General features: G+C 39.1%; 1 protein-coding gene across 1 annotated transcript in view; it reads right to left on the bottom strand.

Annotated features, from left to right (window-relative positions):
• Positions 1 to 20286, bottom strand: part of GNAL (G protein subunit alpha L) — a 158958-nt gene extending 138672 nt beyond the window's left edge. Inside the window, exons 1-4 of the mRNA XM_007948918.2 lie at positions 20145 to 20286; positions 19796 to 19868; positions 18847 to 18901; positions 18572 to 18691 (exon numbers count right to left, since the gene is read on the bottom strand). Of these exons, the coding sequence (XP_007947109.1) occupies positions 18572 to 18691; positions 18847 to 18901; positions 19796 to 19868; positions 20145 to 20286 (390 nt within the window). The remainder of the gene's footprint in view (positions 1 to 18571; positions 18692 to 18846; positions 18902 to 19795; positions 19869 to 20144) is intronic.
• Positions 20287 to 20737: the final 451 nt, after the last annotated feature.

The following is a 20737-nucleotide window of genomic DNA, read 5'->3' as shown; positions in this document are numbered from 1 at the left end:
GGGAAGAGGTAACTATGGGGAGGAAGTGGGAGGGGAGCTGTTGCATTGTGGTAAACTGTGGTCAATGACATGAGACAAAGTATATGTGAACTGCTATATGGAATGTGAATTTGCTCTGTAAATCTTCACCCAAATCACAATTTAAAAAAAAAAACAACAAAAAACCATGGACTCGGTGTACAATGTGGACACATGTTTCTAGAGCCCGGGAAAGTCATGCTAATGTGCAGGTGGGCAGGCTCTGGGGTCACTCTGACTTTGACTAACCCGGCTCTGTGACCAAAAAGTCAGTGGCCTTCTCTATGGTCTGCTCCTCATATGTGAGATAAGGCTAACAGCAGTGCCCACCTCCTAGGAGTGTTGTGGACATATAACCCAGGACAGTGCCTGGCTAGAGATAAATGCTTTGTGAATCACTCATTATAGCACAGATACATTATGTCACAGATGCCAGTTTACTAACACCACTAAGAAAACAAAAACTGAGTAACCATTTCTCTGTGATAGGTTCTCATGGATTTTAAAATCCCAGTTGTCTTTCATCATATTTTTTTTAATCTAAATAATTTATTCCAAATAGAAAACATTTCTGGAGAATATGGTAATTCTGACTCTCCCATGCAACCCTAAACCTTGAAAAGCTTAAGAGAGTTGAGGAAGTCTCTCTTAACACCATGGCCTGACCCTGAATCTGGCTGAAACTGAAGCTGACCCTTTATTCAGAGCTGGGCTTGCTCCTGGCTAAACTGGGGAGTCAGAATAAGCAGCTGGGGTCTAGCTGATGGCACCTCTGTACTGCAAGTGTCTAATGGGGCAGTTATGGTTGTTATTCCAAATCTAGGTTAGCTCAAACTGCTCCCTGTAGCCCTGTTCATCTCAGGAGCTCAGCAGGGACATGATGAGCAGAAAACGCGTTTCTGACGAGAGAAACATGCTCTGTTTCTCTAGGAAGACAAGGAGTAGTGGTCTCATCATTCCCTAAATAAGCAGGTAAACTCTTTCCTGTGCCTGCACTCATGTATTTAACTGGATAATCCCCAAATGAAGTTTCCAAGCTTTAGCACTTGGCAAAATCTAAGAAGGCACTAAACTCACCTTTATTAACATCATGTTAAAGTTGTGACACTGATGACAGCTAGTATTTACTGGATGCTTACAATGTGCCAGACACAGTGCTAAGGTCTGAAATATATTACTGTGTGCAATTTGCATAACAACTTCATGTGATAGGCAGTTGTTATCATTATCCCCATTTTATAGATGAGAAAATTGAGCCTAGATGTATTAACATACTCAAGGTTATAAAATCAGTAAGAGGCAGAGCTGAGATTAGAACTACAAACCTTGTCTTCTTAACTATAATGCTAAAGAACTTACTCTAGCCACCAAAATTACTCAGATATAATTATTTTTATATAATTATCTGTGTAAAACTACTAGATTTTTTGCCACTATTTTATTTCTTATTTCTTCTTATTATTTTTTTTTTAATCAAGCAGACTACAGAATATCTTTCAGAGGTTGGTCACATACAGCAAGATCCTGTATATCTCCTTCCCCCAACATATGCTGACTATCTTTCAGGGTGATTTCACACAAAACCCTTTAACAGATCACTTAGACTTGTAGTCACTATAACTGTAAATAAGCAAACGTCATGTGCTCAGCTACTGAAAATGCATAATTCTTACTAACCAAGCACTTGAGTAGCACAGACATTCAGTAAACTCTAGGAATGGGAGAGGCCAATGGATGGCAGTGGACATTTGGCAGGTGGATACCATGGGGTGGAAGAACAGATTATGCTGTGTGGTCAGGGTGTGGCTTGGGTAGAATTCACCTCCTTTCATCTCACAGTTGGGAAAGCTGCCCAGGAGAGATGGCTTGTTTAAAGGTTTGTGTGAGCAAATGTATGAACAGGATAAGGGTACAAGGAGATATGCCTCAGGGAAAGAGGGGATCCAGTAGATTTTAGGGGACCTAAGTGAAGCAGACAAGCAGGTGAAAGTAGATGGGACCTGTGAAGGGAAAAGGGAAGGGATGTACAGCTGCAGTGGTAATGATAGAGGCAGCCCTCACCAAAGAAGCAACCTCACAAAGAAGCAAGCTGGTCTGCCAGGAACAAGGGGATGCAGGGACTATCATAAAAAGTTGATGGGAGACATGCAATTCTAAGGTGAACAACATGGAACTGCCACCAAAAATAGCCAAATGTTGACAATTTCTTACAGTCCAACCTCATAGATAGAAAAACTTCTCCACATAAATATGGATGTGAACCACACATGGGTGAAAATGATAAAAAGGGAACTAAATGAGAAATTAGGAGAGGAGCTCTGCTAGCATAGTGGCTAAGACACTTGCCTGCTAACCAGACGGCTGGTGGTTCAAACCCACCAGCCACTCCTCGGAAGGAAGGTTGGGCAATCCTACTTCCGTAGTGATACTGCCTCGGAAACCCAAGGAGGGGTCGCTATGAGTCGGGGCCGACTCGACGGCACATAACAACAGCAACAACAACAGGTTCTAGTCTTGACTTGACCAGCAGCTACTGGGCAGCCCTAGACAAGGCTCTTCCACATCTGGTGTCCTAGCCTGCTTATCTGTAAAGCAAGTCTGGGACCAGGCACATTGAATTCACTTCCAGTTGAAATGCTGAGTGACACACAAGATATCACCACAAGACTGCAGATAAAGGAGGCATGGCCATAACGAGGTGGGGAAGTCCTAATGTGTCTGACCCCAGAATCCACTGGAACAGGAATGGCTGGGGCAAACAGATGGGCCAAGAGGAGGCACTTGAAGCAGAAAACTGTGAAGATTTAGCTTCCCCAATTTCTTGGTAAAGAGAAGCATAGATAGAATTTGACTTAAATATTATGTAGTTTCAAATTTACCATCAACTAGGACAATTTAAAGCAATGTTTCTACTGAAGCCCATACCTCTCCTGAATTTCTTGTAATTCTTTTCTGTAACCTGTGCTGATGTTTTTGTTTATTTCTACCATAAAATTCATACTGCATTCACACCATAAACTTTCACACTGCAGTAGGTATCAAAGGCTCCAGTCGAATTAACCCAAAATTACCTTCATAGAGCCATGATACTAAGAATGTCCCTCTGTGATTTTCTGCAGGGTGAGGTTCCTTTCTAAATTTGCCACAGGATTTAGGGTTTCTGAGAATGACCACTCTGAGACTTCACAATTTACACTCAGTGTTCCTCTGGCAGGTCCCTGGCTGGCACAAACAGTTTGTTCTTGTCTACTAACCAAAAGAAAGTCTGGCAATCTGCTTTCATTAAGACTGTAGTCAAGAAAACCCTCAGGAGCTCAGTTCTATTCTGTAACACATGGGCTAACCATGAATTGGAATTGACTCAACAGCAATGGGTTTGGTTTATTGGTTTTTACCCTTTGGCTGTGCCACCCTCTGTCTATCCCTGCTGTACATGCTGAACACAGTCACTCTTCAAGACCAAGTCAAGACTCATCTTCTCTGGGAAAGTGGTACTACCTGCTTTCAGAGGGTATGTTAGCACCTATGTTATAACCCACTGTAACAATGTAGGCTCTGGTTTCCCTGTTAGAACACCTTGTGGACATGGAACACACAGATATCTTGGTATTTCCAATGCTTAAGCTTAACATAGTTCCTGACACATACTGGGTAATTGTTTTTTAAAACTGAATTGAATGACTACTCAGATAAAACTAATAATGGTTCATTTGGAATATAAGCAGTCCTTGGGTTACAAATGTCCAATTTACAGACAACTCCTACTTGCCCTTTAGTGCAGAACTTCAAACAAGTTCTGTCAATGTCACAAAGCAAAACAGGAACAGACTAGGATTTTTACAATTTGGGTGATTCAACAACAGTAACTGGAGTGGGAAAAATTATGGGTTGAATAAATAGACACTTCACCAAAAAGACATTGAGGTGGCTAGCAAACATATGAAGAAGTACTTGTGACCATTAGCCATTAGAGAGATGCTTATCAAAACAACAGTGAGATTTCATCCCACCTCAGTATTAATAGCAAAGTTCAAAAAATAGAAAATAACAAATGCTGGTAAGGGTGTGAAGAGATTGGAACCCTCATACACTACTGGTGAGACTGAAATAGTACAACCACTATGGAAAACAATATGGCACTTCCTTAAAAAATTGAAAATAGAAATACCATATGATCCAGCAATCCCACTACTATCCTAGAGAAATAAGAGCAATTACACAGATATATGTACACCCATATTCATTGCAGCATTATTCATAATAGCAAAAAGATGGAAATGACCTAAGTGCTCATTAATGGATGAATGGTAAAAAACTATTGTACATACACAACTGTAATACTGTGCAATGATAAAGAATAATGATGAATTGCAAAACACTTCCTAACACAGATGAACCTAAAGGACATTATTCTAAGTGAAACTGGTCAATCACAAAACCAAAAAACAAACAAACAAACAAAAAACCAAACTCACTGCTGTTGAGTCAGTTCCAACTCATAGCAACCCCTCCTTGGGTTTCCAAGATGGTATTTCTATGGAAGTAGGTTGCCCAGTCTTCAAAGTCAATCACAAAAGGGCAAATATTATATGAGACTACTATGAATAGAGTGGGAGAAAAGTTTATAAACAGAAAGAAACATTCTATGAAGGAGCAGAAGACGAAGAAAGGATAAATAACTAACTAGAGGGTAGACACATATTTTAACTTGGGTGAAGGGAGAGGCAATATAAAATAAGGGGAGGTCAGCATAAAATGATCAAGCCGAAGGAAGACACTGGAAGGAACGCAAGAGTTAAAGGCAACAAAGGTAAATATTATTATATACATTATCCTACAATAACAGTAATAAAAATAATCAATGAGTGGATACTTAGATACACAGGCTGAACAGGGATGGGAAGGTGAATATATATACACCACAAATATATACAGGTTTGACAGAGAATATTTATACATATGTATTTACATGTGCTACAAATATATCCATGAACATAGTAGAGCATATGGGGGAAAAATTATGAAAACTTATTAGCCATAACCAAACATCCTGGGGGAATAAGTTGCTGGGCCTAGGGGCTTAGGACCACAGTTTTGGGGGACTCCAAGGTCAACTGGAATAACATAGTCCACGAAGACAATGTTTTATATCCTACTTTGGTGAGTAGCAACTGGGGTCTTAAAAGCTTGTGAGTAGCCATCCTAAGGTGCAGCTATTGGTCTCTCCCCATCCAGAGTATAGAAGAATGAAGAAAAAGACACAAGGAAACAATTGGTCCATAAGATTAATGGGCCATGTGAACCTCAGCCTACATGACCCTGCGACCAGAAGAACTAGATGGCACTCTCTGAAAGGGATTACAACAGGAGCTACTGGATAGAGTGGGAGAAAAAGGTGGATCAAAATTCAAAATAATTAAAAAACAAAAACACACTTCCTGGTTTTATAGAGACCAGTGGAACCCTCATGACTATGGCCCTTCAAGCCTGGAAATGAACTCACCCCACGGCTCAACTTTCAGCCAAACTATAGGCCTGTAAGGTGAACTATAATACTTGAGAGAATCACACTCCTTAGAACAATCAACCATACAAGATCAAAAGGGCAGCATTTGCCCCAAAACAAAGCTCAGAAGTCAGAAAGGGATAGATAAGAAGGCAGAATGGAAAAGGTAAACACAAGGAAGAAGTGGGAAGAGTGCTGTTACATTGTGGGGACTGAAATCAATGTCTTGAAACAAAATGTGTATGAATTGTTGAATGGAAAACCAATTTGCTCTGTAAACTTTCACCCAAATAACAAAAGCTGGAAAGAAAGAAAGAAAGAAAAAAAAAAAAAGCCCTGGAATGGAAGGCATATTGAGTCCTTTTGGGAGTCTGATGTGTGATGATTGGCAGGACTGTGGAGAGCCACACACATTCAGAATGGCAAAACAGGCCAACATCTTTGAGCCCGGCACTAACATCATTGAAGCCCTGCTTTAATGTTATATAAATTTGCCCTCACTTTGAGACAGCTGAACCACTGCCTTCACTTGCTGCATGTGTAGCTTTTAAATAATTGAAAAGACTTAGAGCCTTTTCTTGCACTGAAACCAAACCCACTGCCATCAAGTCGATTTCAAGTCATAGCTATCCTATGGAACAGAGTAGAACTGCCCCATAGAGTTTCCAAGGCTGTAAATCTTGATGGAATCAGACTGCCTCATCTTTCTCTTGTGCAGTAGTTGGTGGGTTCAAACCACTGACCTTTTGGTTAGCAGCTCAATGCTTTAACCACAGCACCACCAAAGCTCCTCTTGCACTAAAGTAAGGCTAAATAAAAACTTTAGGCACCTGATCTGAATGACCTACAAATTGTTAATGAAACCATTAGGAATGGATCTCATTAGTAACCCAGGGCTGCCTATATATCAGCTTCCAATAAATTACAGAAACTTACATGATGATATAATGTACTAATTAATTGTAACTTTTTAGTAGAAGAAAGAAGAAACACTGATGATAATCATTACTAGCTTAATTCTTATAGGCAATTAAAGATATCACTTGCTGACATTTTAGTTTATTTGGTAGGCAAATAAGCCAGTTTAACAAAAAATAAAAGTACAATAATTTAAAAACTATTAAAAACAACTTTAAGAAAAGTCAAATATTTTGAAATGATATGTCATCATTTAATATGTAGAGCAATGGAACATTGTGATAATATCTAAAATTTTGTTTTAGGAGTAGAAGCTTGAGAAAAAGGGGAGAGGGATATTCCAATAATTCCTTAAATCAATTGACTCATAATACTCTTGCAAAAGGTATTCCTCATGATAATAAATACCCTGATATGGACAAAAATAAATACAACCTGATAATAACTTCATAAAACATTTAACATTACTTTGGATAACAGTGAAAATTCAAATAATAATAGTCATTTTTCTAGAAATATGCTGGTTAAAAACTACTCATCTGTGATTGTATATATGATTCTAGAACCAATCAAGAGCAATGGACGGTAAAACTGAGTTTAGAAATCCAACACTTATGTTTGATGGAGGTGGTAGTAGTGCAGGAGCAGTAAGGGAAAACATCTGTCTTCTCTTTTTTCTTTTTTAGAGATGATTCTGAAAACAGCTTCTTCTGTGAAAAAAATATTTCACTCTGTTTAAATATATTTGAAGGATAATCACTGAATTAAGTGTAGTATTTGGGTAACTTCTAAAAACATTGCTAATTATTTAAATATGATTCAGCCTTTGTGTGTGTGTGTGTGTGTGTGTGTGTGTTTTATAAGAGTACATTGATAAATAAATAGGATAAACAAAATTTTGGTAAGATTCTTTTCACCTCAACTTGGGATGAGAAAGTTCAAATAGAAATGAATGGAGCAACAAATATTTATCTATCTTTTTTTGCCCTAAATCTATGATTTATACATTGAAAAATTATATACAGTATGATTAACCCGAACATATTTTTCACCCGAACATATTTTTCACTACTATCAATGAATTAGGGAGCTCTGGTAGCATAGTGGCTAAGGCACTTGACTGCTAACCAGAAGGCTGGTGGTTCAAATCCACCAGCCACTCCTCGGAAGGAAGGTTGGGCGATCTACTTCCGCAGTGATACTGCCTCGGCAACCCAAGGAGGGGTCGCTATGAGTAGAGTACGACTCGATGGCACACAACAACAACAACAACAACATCAGTGAATTAAATGCTGAGTAATTATGTGTGTGTGTAGCAAATTAACTGCCACAACTGTGAATTCATGGTTAAGCAAAGGATGATATTCTCTGTTTTCTAACACTATAAAATTGAGATTGTAGAATATGGGCTTATCTTGAATTCTAGTCAAAGCTCACTGTTTCTACAGTCATGCTGTGAAATGAGGCTGCATAGTGCCTAAGGCACTTGACTACTAACCAGAAGCCTGGGGGTTCAGTCCCACAAGCCACTCCTCCGAAGGAAGATGGGGCGATCTACTTCTGTAGTGATACTGCCTCAGAAACCCAAGGAGGGGTCGCTATGAGTCGGGTCCAATTCCACGGCACTTAACAACAACAACATGCTTGAGAATGGATCCTGACTGTGATGATGGTGTCATACAAGATGAGTCTGAGACCAAAGACCTGCCAGCATTTCTTTCTCATTTCTGTGCTTTCCTTCTTGGTCCTCCTTCAGTCATATTCCAAACCTACAGTGTGCTCTACCCCTTTTATTGAGCATTTCAATTGGATTGGGTGGTGTATAGTCCACGTCTCTAACTCTTGCTCTGCTTCCTGACACCTACCTTCTACTCAAGCTAAGCTGGTTTCTTCCTACCTGGCCCTTAGTTCTTGCTGCTTAACTATGAAAACTTTAGTCACCCAGGAAAACATACCACAGCAATTGTTGTCATCTCTCTAAATGGCTACAAAATTTCTAGTCTACATCACATAAATTAGCATTAAATTACATGACGCCTAGTGATTATTAATTTTACATTCCATGTTAATCTGGTTTCTTTTACTAAGCCATAAGTTTCTTGAGGCCAATGAGTACAACATACTCTCTCTGTATAACTCATTATCCTAAGTTCAGCGTTCAGCAAGTGGTAAATACTTGATTTTAGCACACATTTGCTGAGCATAACTACATGCCAAATGCTGTGCCAACCAACAAGGATCTGGCTCCCACTGCAGTAAATGCATGGTTAGTGGCAAAGTGTAATCATGATGTGAGCTTTCAGAATAAAAGGACAGGCATAAAAAACATACATTTCATATTATTACACATAAATCTGCTTTCTAAGTTAGTCTAGCCTTGTTAATTGAGAGACTTAAAAGTGGATAATGTTTCTTTAGTCACTTTAATCAATCAGCATTAATTAAGTACTTACTAAGTGCCTGAGAGTAACCTTTTGTAAATGAGTATTTAAATAAGGAAAATATTTAAACACAGCATGCACAGTGTGTTATTGGGTATTTTGATTTTTCAGGTAGAGGAAGAAGAAGCAAGGTTCAGAGTTTTGAAGGAGGTAGAGCAAAGGCTGGCAGAAAAGGAGGGACAAGGGTGTTGTATAAAAGTAAGCATGACACCTAGGATGGGAACCATAGTTCTTCTCTTGGGCAGAAATTCAAAGTAATTCTTTGAAACAGAAACAGAAATGAGAGCAAGAGAATGGCTTAAAGCCCTGAAGGAAGACTATAAAATGGGTACAACAGGAATCTTGTGTGTGCTCTTAGAACACCATACAAAGTGAGAGAGATTACATGTCATATGGACTGAGAAGGAGCTCTGGTTGCATAGTGCCTAAGGCATTTGACTGCTAACCAGAAGGCTGGCGGTTCAAATCCACCAGCCACTCCTTGGAAGACTGGGCAATCTACTTCCATAGTGATACTGCCTTGGAAACCCAAGGAGGGGTCACCATGAGTCGGATCCAATTCGACGGCAATGAGTTTGGTTTGGTTTATGGACTGAAAAGGGGAGAGAAATTGTCCTAAAGACCTGCCAGACTGAACTGGAGGGTCAAAATGCTCTCTACGTGCATTGCTTGGGTCAACTTCTCAGGTCAACAGCACTTTTGTGATCCTCCTCAGAGTGACAAGGTCTATATCCTCCACATCCATACTTACTGGATGCCTGGTACAAACATTCCGTGTTTCCATTATCAAGTACTCTGGCATTTTGTCTCAACCCTGAAACAGTTTCTACAAAATTTATTTTAATGTTGGATTTTATTTGAGATGGTTACTTGGTGACTGAAGCTTGATAATATCTCCATACAAACAAGATTACCTGCAATTACACTTTATAACTGACTTCTATTCACTATTAGATAAAATATGTTTAAAAGGTTGCTCTTTAAGGACTCTCTTAGCTGTAATGCCACCTTGGTTGCCCCCTGGGGTGGTAATTAGTGAGCTGCGGCTCAGGAGTAGAAGGGAGACTCTTCATGCCACTCTTATATGATTGGATATTTCATCATACACAGATACTTCCTGTTCAAACAAATACAAACAAAACAGAAAAAGTGAAATTGCTCTATGCAGTGAGAATTTATACATAAAGCTGATTTAATTCAATCTACATGCCATAATAAATGACAAAATAACAGAAGTATGGAATTATTTTAAAAGGTGAAATATAAAACACAACCATGGATGGCATTCTCATGCTAAAAAAGAATGCTTCAAAGGAAACTTCTCAGGATCAAATTCATTAGTTTGCTTCTTGAAGCCTTAGTGACTTTTTTTCACAAACCACATGTGTTGACTCATTTAAGTCTTAATTTGGCATAAAAATAGCCTACTCACACTGCTTCTTCTACCACTTTCCAAGAGAGAGCTGAAAAGTTCAAAATGTTTTCTCTCAGAGTTACATAAAACTAGAAATGATAAAGACAAAATGCTCTCATACTAAGGTATTTTTAATGTCATATTATTCAGAAAAAAAGGAAGTGTTCTTAGAAATGAATGTCTTCTTTGGTAAATCATGCAACAGATGTCAAAAACATTCAAAAGTCTTTTTTTTTTTTTTCTTTTAAGCCTCATGCTTTCAAAGTATTTGAAGTTTTGATGATAACTCATTCAAGGAATTTAAAAAGTATATTGCCTTAGTTACTTTGTGATCCTTAAAATTTACTTCCTAAAAGAAAAATCACCTTAGATAAAAAGTTTTTCTGCAGTTCAAGTTCATATTTCTTGGTGTGTTGGTGAAGATGAGACAACTGCTCTGGCTAATCTTCCATAGGCTTTTTATTACTGAATATGAATACTGAATACTGAATTACTTTTTATTACTGAATACACTTTTGATTACATGTGAAGCAGCATCATGCGACACATTCTATTTTATTTTCATTATAGTATTTCAATATAGTCACAAGAATTGGGCAACAATTTATTGTACAATTTACTGTATCTATTGTGATTAAAATGTATTTGTGTGCTCAAACAAAAGTGAAAGTTCTGATAAGAACAGGATATTTATAGTCTCGAAATATATTCCTAAAGTTTACTTATGAATTACAAAATGAAAAAAGTACTTTTATAGGGGAGAAACCTGGCAGTCTCTGCCTTAACTAAGTGATCAGCAGTAATGTAACAGATAAACTGAGATAGCACCATATCACTTCATGCTATTCCTGCCAAACTACATGAACTGAATGTAATCACAAGGGCACTTTACAAAATAGATGGCAGGTCAATGTCACAAAGAAGAAAGGAAGGCTGAGGACCTATTCTAGAGTAAACAAAGAACAGAAATTATATATGGTGCTGGATCCTGACTTGAGTCACTAACCAGAAACACCATCATCATTTTTATTACTATTATTTCACTATATTATTATTGAGGCAATTGATGAAATCTGAAAAAGGTTTATAGATTACATGATTCATTGTTAGGTCCTATGGAATCAGTTCTAAATCATGCAAAACACTACCTGATCCTGCACCATCTTCATAATTGTTGCCATGCTTGAGCCCATTGTTGTAGGCACTGTGTCCATCCATCTCATTGAGGGTCTTCCTCATTTTTACTGACCCTCTACTTTACCAAACAGGAACTCTGGTAGCATAGAGTGCCTAAGGCACTTGACTGCTAACCAGAAGGCTGGCAGTTCAAACCCACCAGCTGTTCCTTGGAAGGAAGGTTGGGCAATCTACTTCCGTAGTGATACTCCTCAGAAACCCAAGGAGGGGTCACTATGAGTCGGGTCCGAGTCAATGGCAAACAACAACAACAACAACTTTACCAAACATGATATCCTTTTCCAGGGATTGGCCCTCCTGATAACATGACCACAGCATGACTGAGAGACAAAGTCTGGCCACTCTCACCTCTAAGGAGCATTCTGGCTGTGTTCTCCCAAGACAGATTTACTCACTCCTATTCTTCTTACTCAGTATTCTTCACGAACACCATAACTCACATGCATCAATTCTTCTTTGGTTTCCCTTATTCATTGTCCAGCTTTCATATGCATATGAGGTGAGTGAAAATACCATGGCTTGAGTCAAGTGCATATTAGTCTTCAAAGTGATATTTTTGCTCTTTAACACTTTTAAGAGATCATTTGCCGTAGATTTGCCCAGTGCAATATGTCATTTGATTTCTTGACTGCTGCTTCCATGAGCATTGATTGTGGATCCAAGTAAAATTAAATATTTGGCAATTTCAATCTTTTCTCCATTTATTATAATCTTGCTTATTGCTTCAGGTATAAGGATTTTTGTTTTCTTTATGTTGAGGTACTGTATTAATTGATAATAATTCTACGATTATACAGTGGATCTCCTTGTTCTTAGGAAATACACACTGATGTATTTAGAGACAAAGGGGTGTTATGTCTGCAATCAACTCTCAAATGGTTGACTAAAAGATGTGCTAGAATGGTAAATGTTAATTATGGATGAAGGATATGTAGGATCTTTTTTTATTATTCTTGCATCTTTTTGGTAAGATAATAACATAAAAATAAAAAGTTAAACAGATATATGCATACCCATGTTCATCACAGCACTATTTACAATAGCAAAAAGATGGAAACAACCTAGGTGCCCATCCACAGAAGAAAGGATAACCAAACTATGGTACATACACACAATGGAATACTATGTAACCCTGAAGAATAACATAGAACCTGCAAGACAATGCATAATGTGGACGCACTTGGAGGACTTATGCTGAGTGAAATAAGTCAATCACAGAAGGACAAATATTGTATTAGTTCATTATTGTACTGGCAGAAGAAATGTCCTTTGTCTAAAAACAGACAAACTCCCAGAGCACCATTCCAGTGACAGATACAGAAGAGTAGAGTCCTTGGGAACCCAGGTGTCATCATTCCAAGACAAACTCCATGTGTCACTCCCTGGCTAAGATACCTGAGTGTTTCTCCACTTACTTGAGGAAGAAGTCCCCAGTCCTGGGCCAGGCACATAGGCCCTTCTGAATCCAGACTGCTATCTCCCCCAGCTGCTTCTGTGGAAGATCCCTACCTGCTCCTGGCCCTCATGGGAGGTACCCTCTCTCTGTCTCAGGGCTGGTACACATCTCTAGGCCCACTTCTAGTAACCCAAGTAAGTTTCAGCTCAGGATGGAGCTAGTTGGGTGGTGTTCCTTCTCTGTGCTCCCAACAGCACCTGTAAACATCTTTAATGTAGCAGTATACAATGGTATCACTTCGATTTATTTATGAGTCTGTTTTCCCACTAGACAATAAGGTTGTTGAGGGAAAGTATGCCCCTCATTCATCTCAATATCAAGAGATACTCAATAAATCTGTGGACTGAACATCAATGAAACAAGAACAGCTGAAGGGCCCTCTTACAAGTCAGCCTTTCTTGCTTCATCTACAGCAGCACGCTCATCCTTAGTTTTAGGAATCAAAGCCTTGGAGAGCATCACATTCAGACTATTTACAAAAAACGCTTCATCTGAAAGAAATACCAAGAAAGCCATCTTACATCTCTGCTTGATGCCTGAGTACTTCACATACCTGGAAGTCACACAAACTTTTTTGTCTTTTCCTTCAGCCCCACAGTGACTAAGCTCCTGTAGCTGCAGTTGTTTAGTGGTTGCCAGACTAAATGGTCCCCAGGGCCTCACTAGCAGTCTGTTTCCAACACACACCAACACTCTAATCTTTAAAATATTATTTTTACTATGCTCTATGGAACCAATGTGGTAGTTTTGAGACTAAAACACAGGGACTTTCCACTTGCAGCAAACCTCAAAAAAGAAAGTGATAACAAGAAATCAGATGTGCAAATTAGAAAAAGAAAAAAAAGATTGAAAGATTGTTCATTTTAAAAAGAATCCTTTCTAAGATTTTTTTGAACCAGAGAACATAATCCTAGGATATTTAAATATTTTATTACAAAAATTCTAAATGCTGATAACCTTCCTGAGACACCTATTACTTGGAATGTTAAGTGTTCCAGTATCAATTCCCCTTGGGGGGAAGGTTTCAGCATACAGTTCACTTTTCTATTGCTAGATGGCAGGAAGCAAGGATGTGTTGGGGTAATACTGGGTTGAAAGAATTAGCTGAAAAGTTGCTGGAATTTGTGGCAAACTTGGCACAGAAATTCTAGCCCCAGGGAGCAAGCCAAAAAAGAAAAAAGAAAAAAATGCACCAAAAGATCTAGTAAATCTAGATTAGCTCTAGGCAGCCTCAGAGCACTTGTGGTAGGTAGGTCATAATGTCAGAAAAGTGGGACAAGGATCAGCAAAGATGGGGAAAGTGAGGGTGACCAAGGTCATTGTAAGAAAACTTGACTGGAAACAAGGAGAAAAGGAGGAAGAGGGCCCAATATGGGGACTGTTGCTGACAGAAACCAAGTCCAAATCAGCCAGCCCGGATGCAGGGCAGAGCTCTCACTTTTTACTCCAAGAGGCAAAAGACTGCAGGATTTCTAGCTAGGGGCAAGTTGATGGGCTGGCCTCCCTTTGGGATAACTTTAGTATTTCCACCAGGAACGCTGGAGGTATTAGGCATGGACTAAAAGGGATTAATACAATGATGGTTTGAGGCAAGGGAGTAGTGTGGGGTTGGATTGGTGTGGAATCAAAGGGGAGCAGCCATGTGTGGTTGGCTGGCCTTCACCTCAAACCCCAGGCATCTTGGAGCAAATGAGCTAAGGGAGGCCTGGGCAGGCAAAGTCAGGTTGGGGGTGAGGGGTGTGGGGAATGGGGCTGTTGTGCACTCTCTCTTTTCCTCCACAGAGCAGTGATCAGGACTTCAACGAACACCTCTGGGGCCAGTATCTGTTTTAGATACTAACATATTTCATCCTCATAACCACCTCATGAAGCAGGCACTGGGATCAGCTTCGCTTACTGATGAAAAAACAATAACAAAGTCATCTGTGACAGGTTACCTGGAAAATGAGGCGCAACACTGGCATGAGGTCCTAGCTAGCTGCTCAGGTGCCTGCAGACACAAGGTGTCGGGGTAAAGAGACTTTTTTTTTTTTTTTTTAAATAATGATTATTATTTAGAATTCCAAATTCATATTCTTTTAATTTTCCTTTAATAAATTGAAGAACTCTGATACTAAATTTTAATATTTAGGATTCACTAGATTCAAATGTTATTTAAATCTACAGGAAAGTAAACTTAAGACCTTCAGAGAAATGGATTATAATACTGAAACATTTTCTTAAGGAGTCAATCTAAAAACAGTACTGTATTTAGTAAGTTAGTATTATGTTTACTATTAAAATATTTGATTTAGCTCTATTTTATATTAACAAAAAACTTATGTTTCTTTAAATAAAAGTTAATTTTTGCCAGATGTACCAATGTCAGTCGTATATAAAATCAGATTTGTCTTAGTGAAGATAATAAAAAAAGTAAATCTATGTTATATAACATAGTTATATTATTATTACAACCTGGGTGGCGCAGTTAAGCACTTGACTATTAGCTGAAAGGTTGTCATTTTGAATCCACCTGTCTACAAGCTTTTGTGTGAACATTTATTTTCAGTTCTCTTGAGTATGTATATATATATTTGTTTCCCTCAAAGTATATCTATATATCTATATCTCTCTAGGAGTCCTTGGGTGGCTCAAAATGGTTAAGCGATAACCTAACTGAAAGGATGGAAGTTCAAACCCACCCAGAGGGGCTACGGAAGACAGGCTAGGCAACCGGCTTCTGAAAGGTCACAGGCTTGAAAACCCTCCAGAGCAGTTCTACTCTGCATACAGTGGTTGCCATGAGTCAGAATCATGAGAAAGCACTAACAACAACATTAATCTTATATTATTATATAATAATAATATTATTAGGTTATAATAATACCATCAGCTCTGGTGGCGCAGTGCCTAAGGCATGTGACTGCTAACCAGAAGGCTGGCAGTTCAAACCCACCAGCCACTCACCAGAAGGAAGGTTGGGCAATCTACTTCCCTAGTGATACCACCTCGGAAACCCAAGGAGGGGTCTCTATGAGTCAGATCTGACTCAAGGGCAATGTGTTGCATTTGTTTGCATTAATAATATAAATAATAAGAATATTTCAGCATACCATAGGATAAAATGTCACTGAAAACTGGGTACATGTTAAAATAAGAAATAGCATTTCAGAAGGAAGATTACATTTAGATACTAATTTTCTTATTTGTATAACTGCAGGCTATATGAGAGGAGCTCTGGTAGCGTAGTGCCTAAAGGCACTTGACTGCTAACCAGAAGGCTGGCGGTTCAAACCCACCAGCCACTCCTCGGAAGGAAGATGGGGCAATCTACTTCCATAGTGATGCTGCCTTGGAAACCCAAGGAGGGGTCACTATGAGTCGTGTCTGACTCGACGGCACATAACAACAACAACAAAGGCTATATGAGAAATGAAACATACTCTCATTTGACATGAACATAGGTACATAAAGACAACAGATTGTGGGCTTAAAAATACCTCTGAAAAAGCATTATAGTCAAATAATTTTCTTTTATTTTACTGAAAATCAACCATATTTTCTGATAATAATTTTTAAGTAACCTTAACATATCTATGAAAATATGCATATCCAAAGGAAATGGTTTTTCGAGTTTCATTTTTTTATTTAAAAACTTCATGATAGAGCTCGAAAACTACTTTTACAAATTAGGTGTTTTATATTCTTTAGGTAATACTTGTGGAAGTTACCTATTATTTCAGAATTTTGCATTTAATAGGGGATCCCTTATCACCTGTGAATTTGCCACAAACAGAAGATGAAATGGGACTAATTAAAAAAAACCATTGCCATCTAGTTGCTCTCAAATCATAGTGACCCTACAGGACACAGCAGACCTGCCCCACAGGCTTTCAAAGGCTGTGATCTTTTCAGAAGCAGACTGCCACCATCTTCCTCCAATGGAGCTGCTGGTGGGTTCAAATCGCCAGCCTTTCAGTGAGCAGTTGAATGCTCAACCACTGTGCCACCAGGACTCCTATGGGACTTATTAGTCTATTTTAATTCTAATTTCTCACTGTATGCTAAGCATAATTTTTCTAAATTAGTGCCATATGTGAGATGTTTTATGATGAGTTTTGGGCAAACATAACAGGACCTATTCAAAAGTGGATCTGACTCATAGTGACCTCTTCTTGGGTTTCTGAGGCTGTAATCACTATGGAAGTAGATTGCCCAAGGTACATATTGTATAACCATCTAAATGGGAAGTTGAATGGGGTCACCATTACTTGTTTCAATCAGGAGTTTGTAGTTTTTGGTGATTTTTCAATATGTAAAATATTACACAATACTGGAGAATACCCTACAGCTCTAGTTGTGGAGGCTGCAGGCTGTAGTGGTGGGGAGGGAGGGGTTATTTTGCCTATTTTTTCTTGCCTGGCCTCTAAGTTATCTCTTTACCCACCTCCAGGTCACTTCAGTTAAACATAGTTTAGTAAAAACAGTTCACTCACTGGGCCAGCCTCTTGTCAAGCCAGATGCCTAGGCCTTCTTCTAGTCAGCTTGCTACCTCTGACTCTTGCTACCCTTTCAGATATTCTAGAAATAAATTCATGTCATACGCACATGAGAATGCATATCAAAAGCAAAACCACGTTGGAGGATGTGAATGAAAGCTTTTTAAAACAGCAATTCTTTATCCATCATCTCAATACAGACCCCACTGGAGAACTGTGGATTGCTGCAAAGAGGGGAGGGTGAGCAGGTAGTGACTGCCCTTTGGTTTGACAGGCATAGTGTCTAACTGTTTACACATGAGCTTTCCTTCAAAGAGAGGAGTCTGAGAATGAAAAATGTCTGAAAGCAACTGTGCTAGGCAATAACAACTTTGAAATAATGATACTGACAGGTAATCACATACATGCATACAAATACGGCCTTTTGGTACAATTATAACAAAAATAATTTTCTAAGAAATTTAAAAATATATTTTCCTTTGAAACATGGTTTATCATGTTACTAAATAACAATTTTTTAAAAAATAAAAATACGTCCACCACACAAAAGGAAATACATATATATACCTTCTGTATAAGCAATACTGGCACGCAAGTGATTAGGAAAATGGCCCTAAATAATTCAGATGTAAATAAAATTATGTTTTAACATTATATAATACACATTAAAATGGGGTCATGTTACAATTTTAGTACGCATTCTCTTCTCATTTGATTGAAGGGTGTGCGTGACACAGGTAAACTGAATTCTGTTCTTTTTATTATTCCCATGGAGGCAATTGCATAAGTTATTTTCCTCTACTCAAGTAATTTCTACTCTTTTGTTATGTGAGAAACTGATTGCTAATTTGAAAAATATGTAAGAAAAAGCACTTTCGTTATTTCTTAAATGTATGCTGTCTTCCTGATTTTCAACCCCATCAATACATTCATAAAAGCATTTCTTACAATCCTACTGCTTTTAGTATTTTTAACAAGTGAAAATATTTTGGCATGGAAGAAGTATTTCTCTTAAGCATTTAGAGAGCTAGATTTCAAAGAAAGTTAACAGTGAATCAGTATAGTAATAATTCACAGTAAGCACTTCCATTTGAAAAGGTTCCAGTTTTCACCATTTAAAACATTTCAGTAAGGATTACTTACCTGGGAATATTCAAAGTCAGTGATAGGGGCTATGCTCTTGATATAGTCTGATCGAAATTGGTTCTCAGGGTTGGCCAAAGGAACAGGGGGTATTATAGTACTCATTGCTGAAACAATGGTCTAAAATGTAATAAAGAGAAAATACATATTTATATAAACATAATATTTAGGCATTATTATGATAGTCTAAAATATGTAATTTCTGCCTGAACAGTTTTAGAGGATAAACGACTTATCCTTTTTAGTAAAGAAACATTTTTTTAAAATGTCCTTACCACAATAGCATCTTTAACATTTTTCCGGATGTCAAGAATTTTCTGTTTCTTTTCCCTGTATTAAAAGAGAGTTCTTATTAATTATGTTTAGCATGGACTTAAATCAACTGAGTGGGATCAAACATTTCCAACTACAGGAGTGGGTCACACTGGCTTCCCAGGTGGTTAATACTAACCCACATGTCAACATCTGCAAATTTTTTAACTGGGAGAGGAAAGTATCACTTTTTCTTCTACTCATTTATTTCCAAAACTTATTTCCACTGGCTTTATTTTGAGCATAGCTTAAAAAAGTTGAATGCACATATAATCTACAGTCAACCACGCAGTTTACACATAAACGTGGTGAAACTGTTATGAGTATCACATATAAAAACTATACACTAACACTTGCAGTCTGGTGGTGTAGTGCCTAAGGCATTTGACTGCTAACCAGAAGGCTGGCGGTTCAAATCTACCAGCCACTCCTCAGAAGAAAGATTGGTCAATCTACTTCTGTAGAGATTCCACCTCAGAAACCCAAGGAGGGGTCCCTATGAATTGGATCTGACTAGACGGCAGCGAACACTTGCAAATATATTTCATTTGAATCTATCCATATGTTGATAGTTATAAATTGAAATAGATGCAAACAATTGCTATTATAGAAAAAGTATATGTTGAGATATTGGATAAGTGTGCTCAGAACAGGACTAATACCCCAAGTATATCTAATAAATCATAGTATGTTTAACAAGTGTTTTTTTTTTTTTTTTTGGGGGGGGGGACTAGACACTACCAGAAAGGATTGTCTAAATACACCAAAGTCAACAATATTTTTTTTCCCCTTAAATGTCTACTCAATTGTGAAATTCACTGTTTGGAAAAAGCCCTTCTGGGAAGGATGGGAGAGAAGTCACAAAATTTGTATGCAGTGACTTGGAAGCAAAAGCAACAGAGCATTCCTTACTCTGGATTAAATCCGTTGACGTGCAGGATCCTCATTTGTTTGACGATAGTGCTTTTCCCAGACTCACCTGCCCCTGCAAACAAACAAAAAGAACGCTGTAATCTTTATCTCCATACCGTTGTCATCTCTTGCTGCCATATCAAGTCGATCAGTAACCTTACCCCTATTCATGGCTGTAGACACACTGTACATACATTGTAAGAGCTAATTCTTGGTTTGCGGAACTTTCTCCTGGTCGCTGCGGCGGGTCTGAGCTCTCTCTCCCCACCCTGCCTCCCCAGGTCCCGCTCCCAGCCAGGCTCTGGGTACCCGGTTGTCTGCGCTGCGCCGGCCTGCACCCCCTCCTTACCCAACAGCAGCAGTCGGTGGGTCGCTTTATAAGCGAGTCGCTCTTTCTGCAGCTGCTTCTCAATCTTTTTGTTGGCTTCCCGCCGCTCCTTTTCATCAACACCCTGGTCTTCTGCAGTCTTGCTGTTGCCCAAACACCCCATATCTGCCCGCTTGGTCAGATGTCAGGCACAGTTCGGAATTTTAACAAAGCGCAACAGATCGGTGGAGATCTGTGGGTCCCCGCGACGGCTCCTCTCTCCTTGCTGCAGAAAGAGATGCTCCGGTCTCTTGGCGCTTTCAGATTGCCGCAGGCGTCCCCTTCCCTCCCCCCGCTTTCCCCACCACAAACTCCCAACAGCAGGGTGGAAGGAAGAAACCCCAGCGAAAACCCTTCGGAAGGAGAATTTTTAATAAACCTGCTGGACCGTTACAAACACCGTACAGCGACAGGGAGGCAGGCAAGCGCGCCTAGCTCTACGGATCTAGCTTGTGGCGGCTCCCTGCTAACCCGAGATGCTCCCGCCCGCCCCGCGCTCCCCGGCCCGCCCCGGCCCGCCCTGTGCCTTCCCTAGCCCGACTTGGCCCCGCCTTCTCGGGCTGCGAACTGGGGCG

The sequence above is a fragment of the Orycteropus afer genome, unplaced genomic scaffold (assembly GCF_000298275.1).
Source record: "Orycteropus afer afer isolate SDZICR_OR568_19922 unplaced genomic scaffold, OryAfe1.0 scaffold00232, whole genome shotgun sequence".
In the NCBI taxonomy this organism is placed as follows: Eukaryota; Metazoa; Chordata; class Mammalia; order Tubulidentata; family Orycteropodidae; genus Orycteropus; species Orycteropus afer.
Note: the sequence above shows the minus strand (reverse complement) of the source record. Positions and strands in the feature narration are given on the sequence as shown.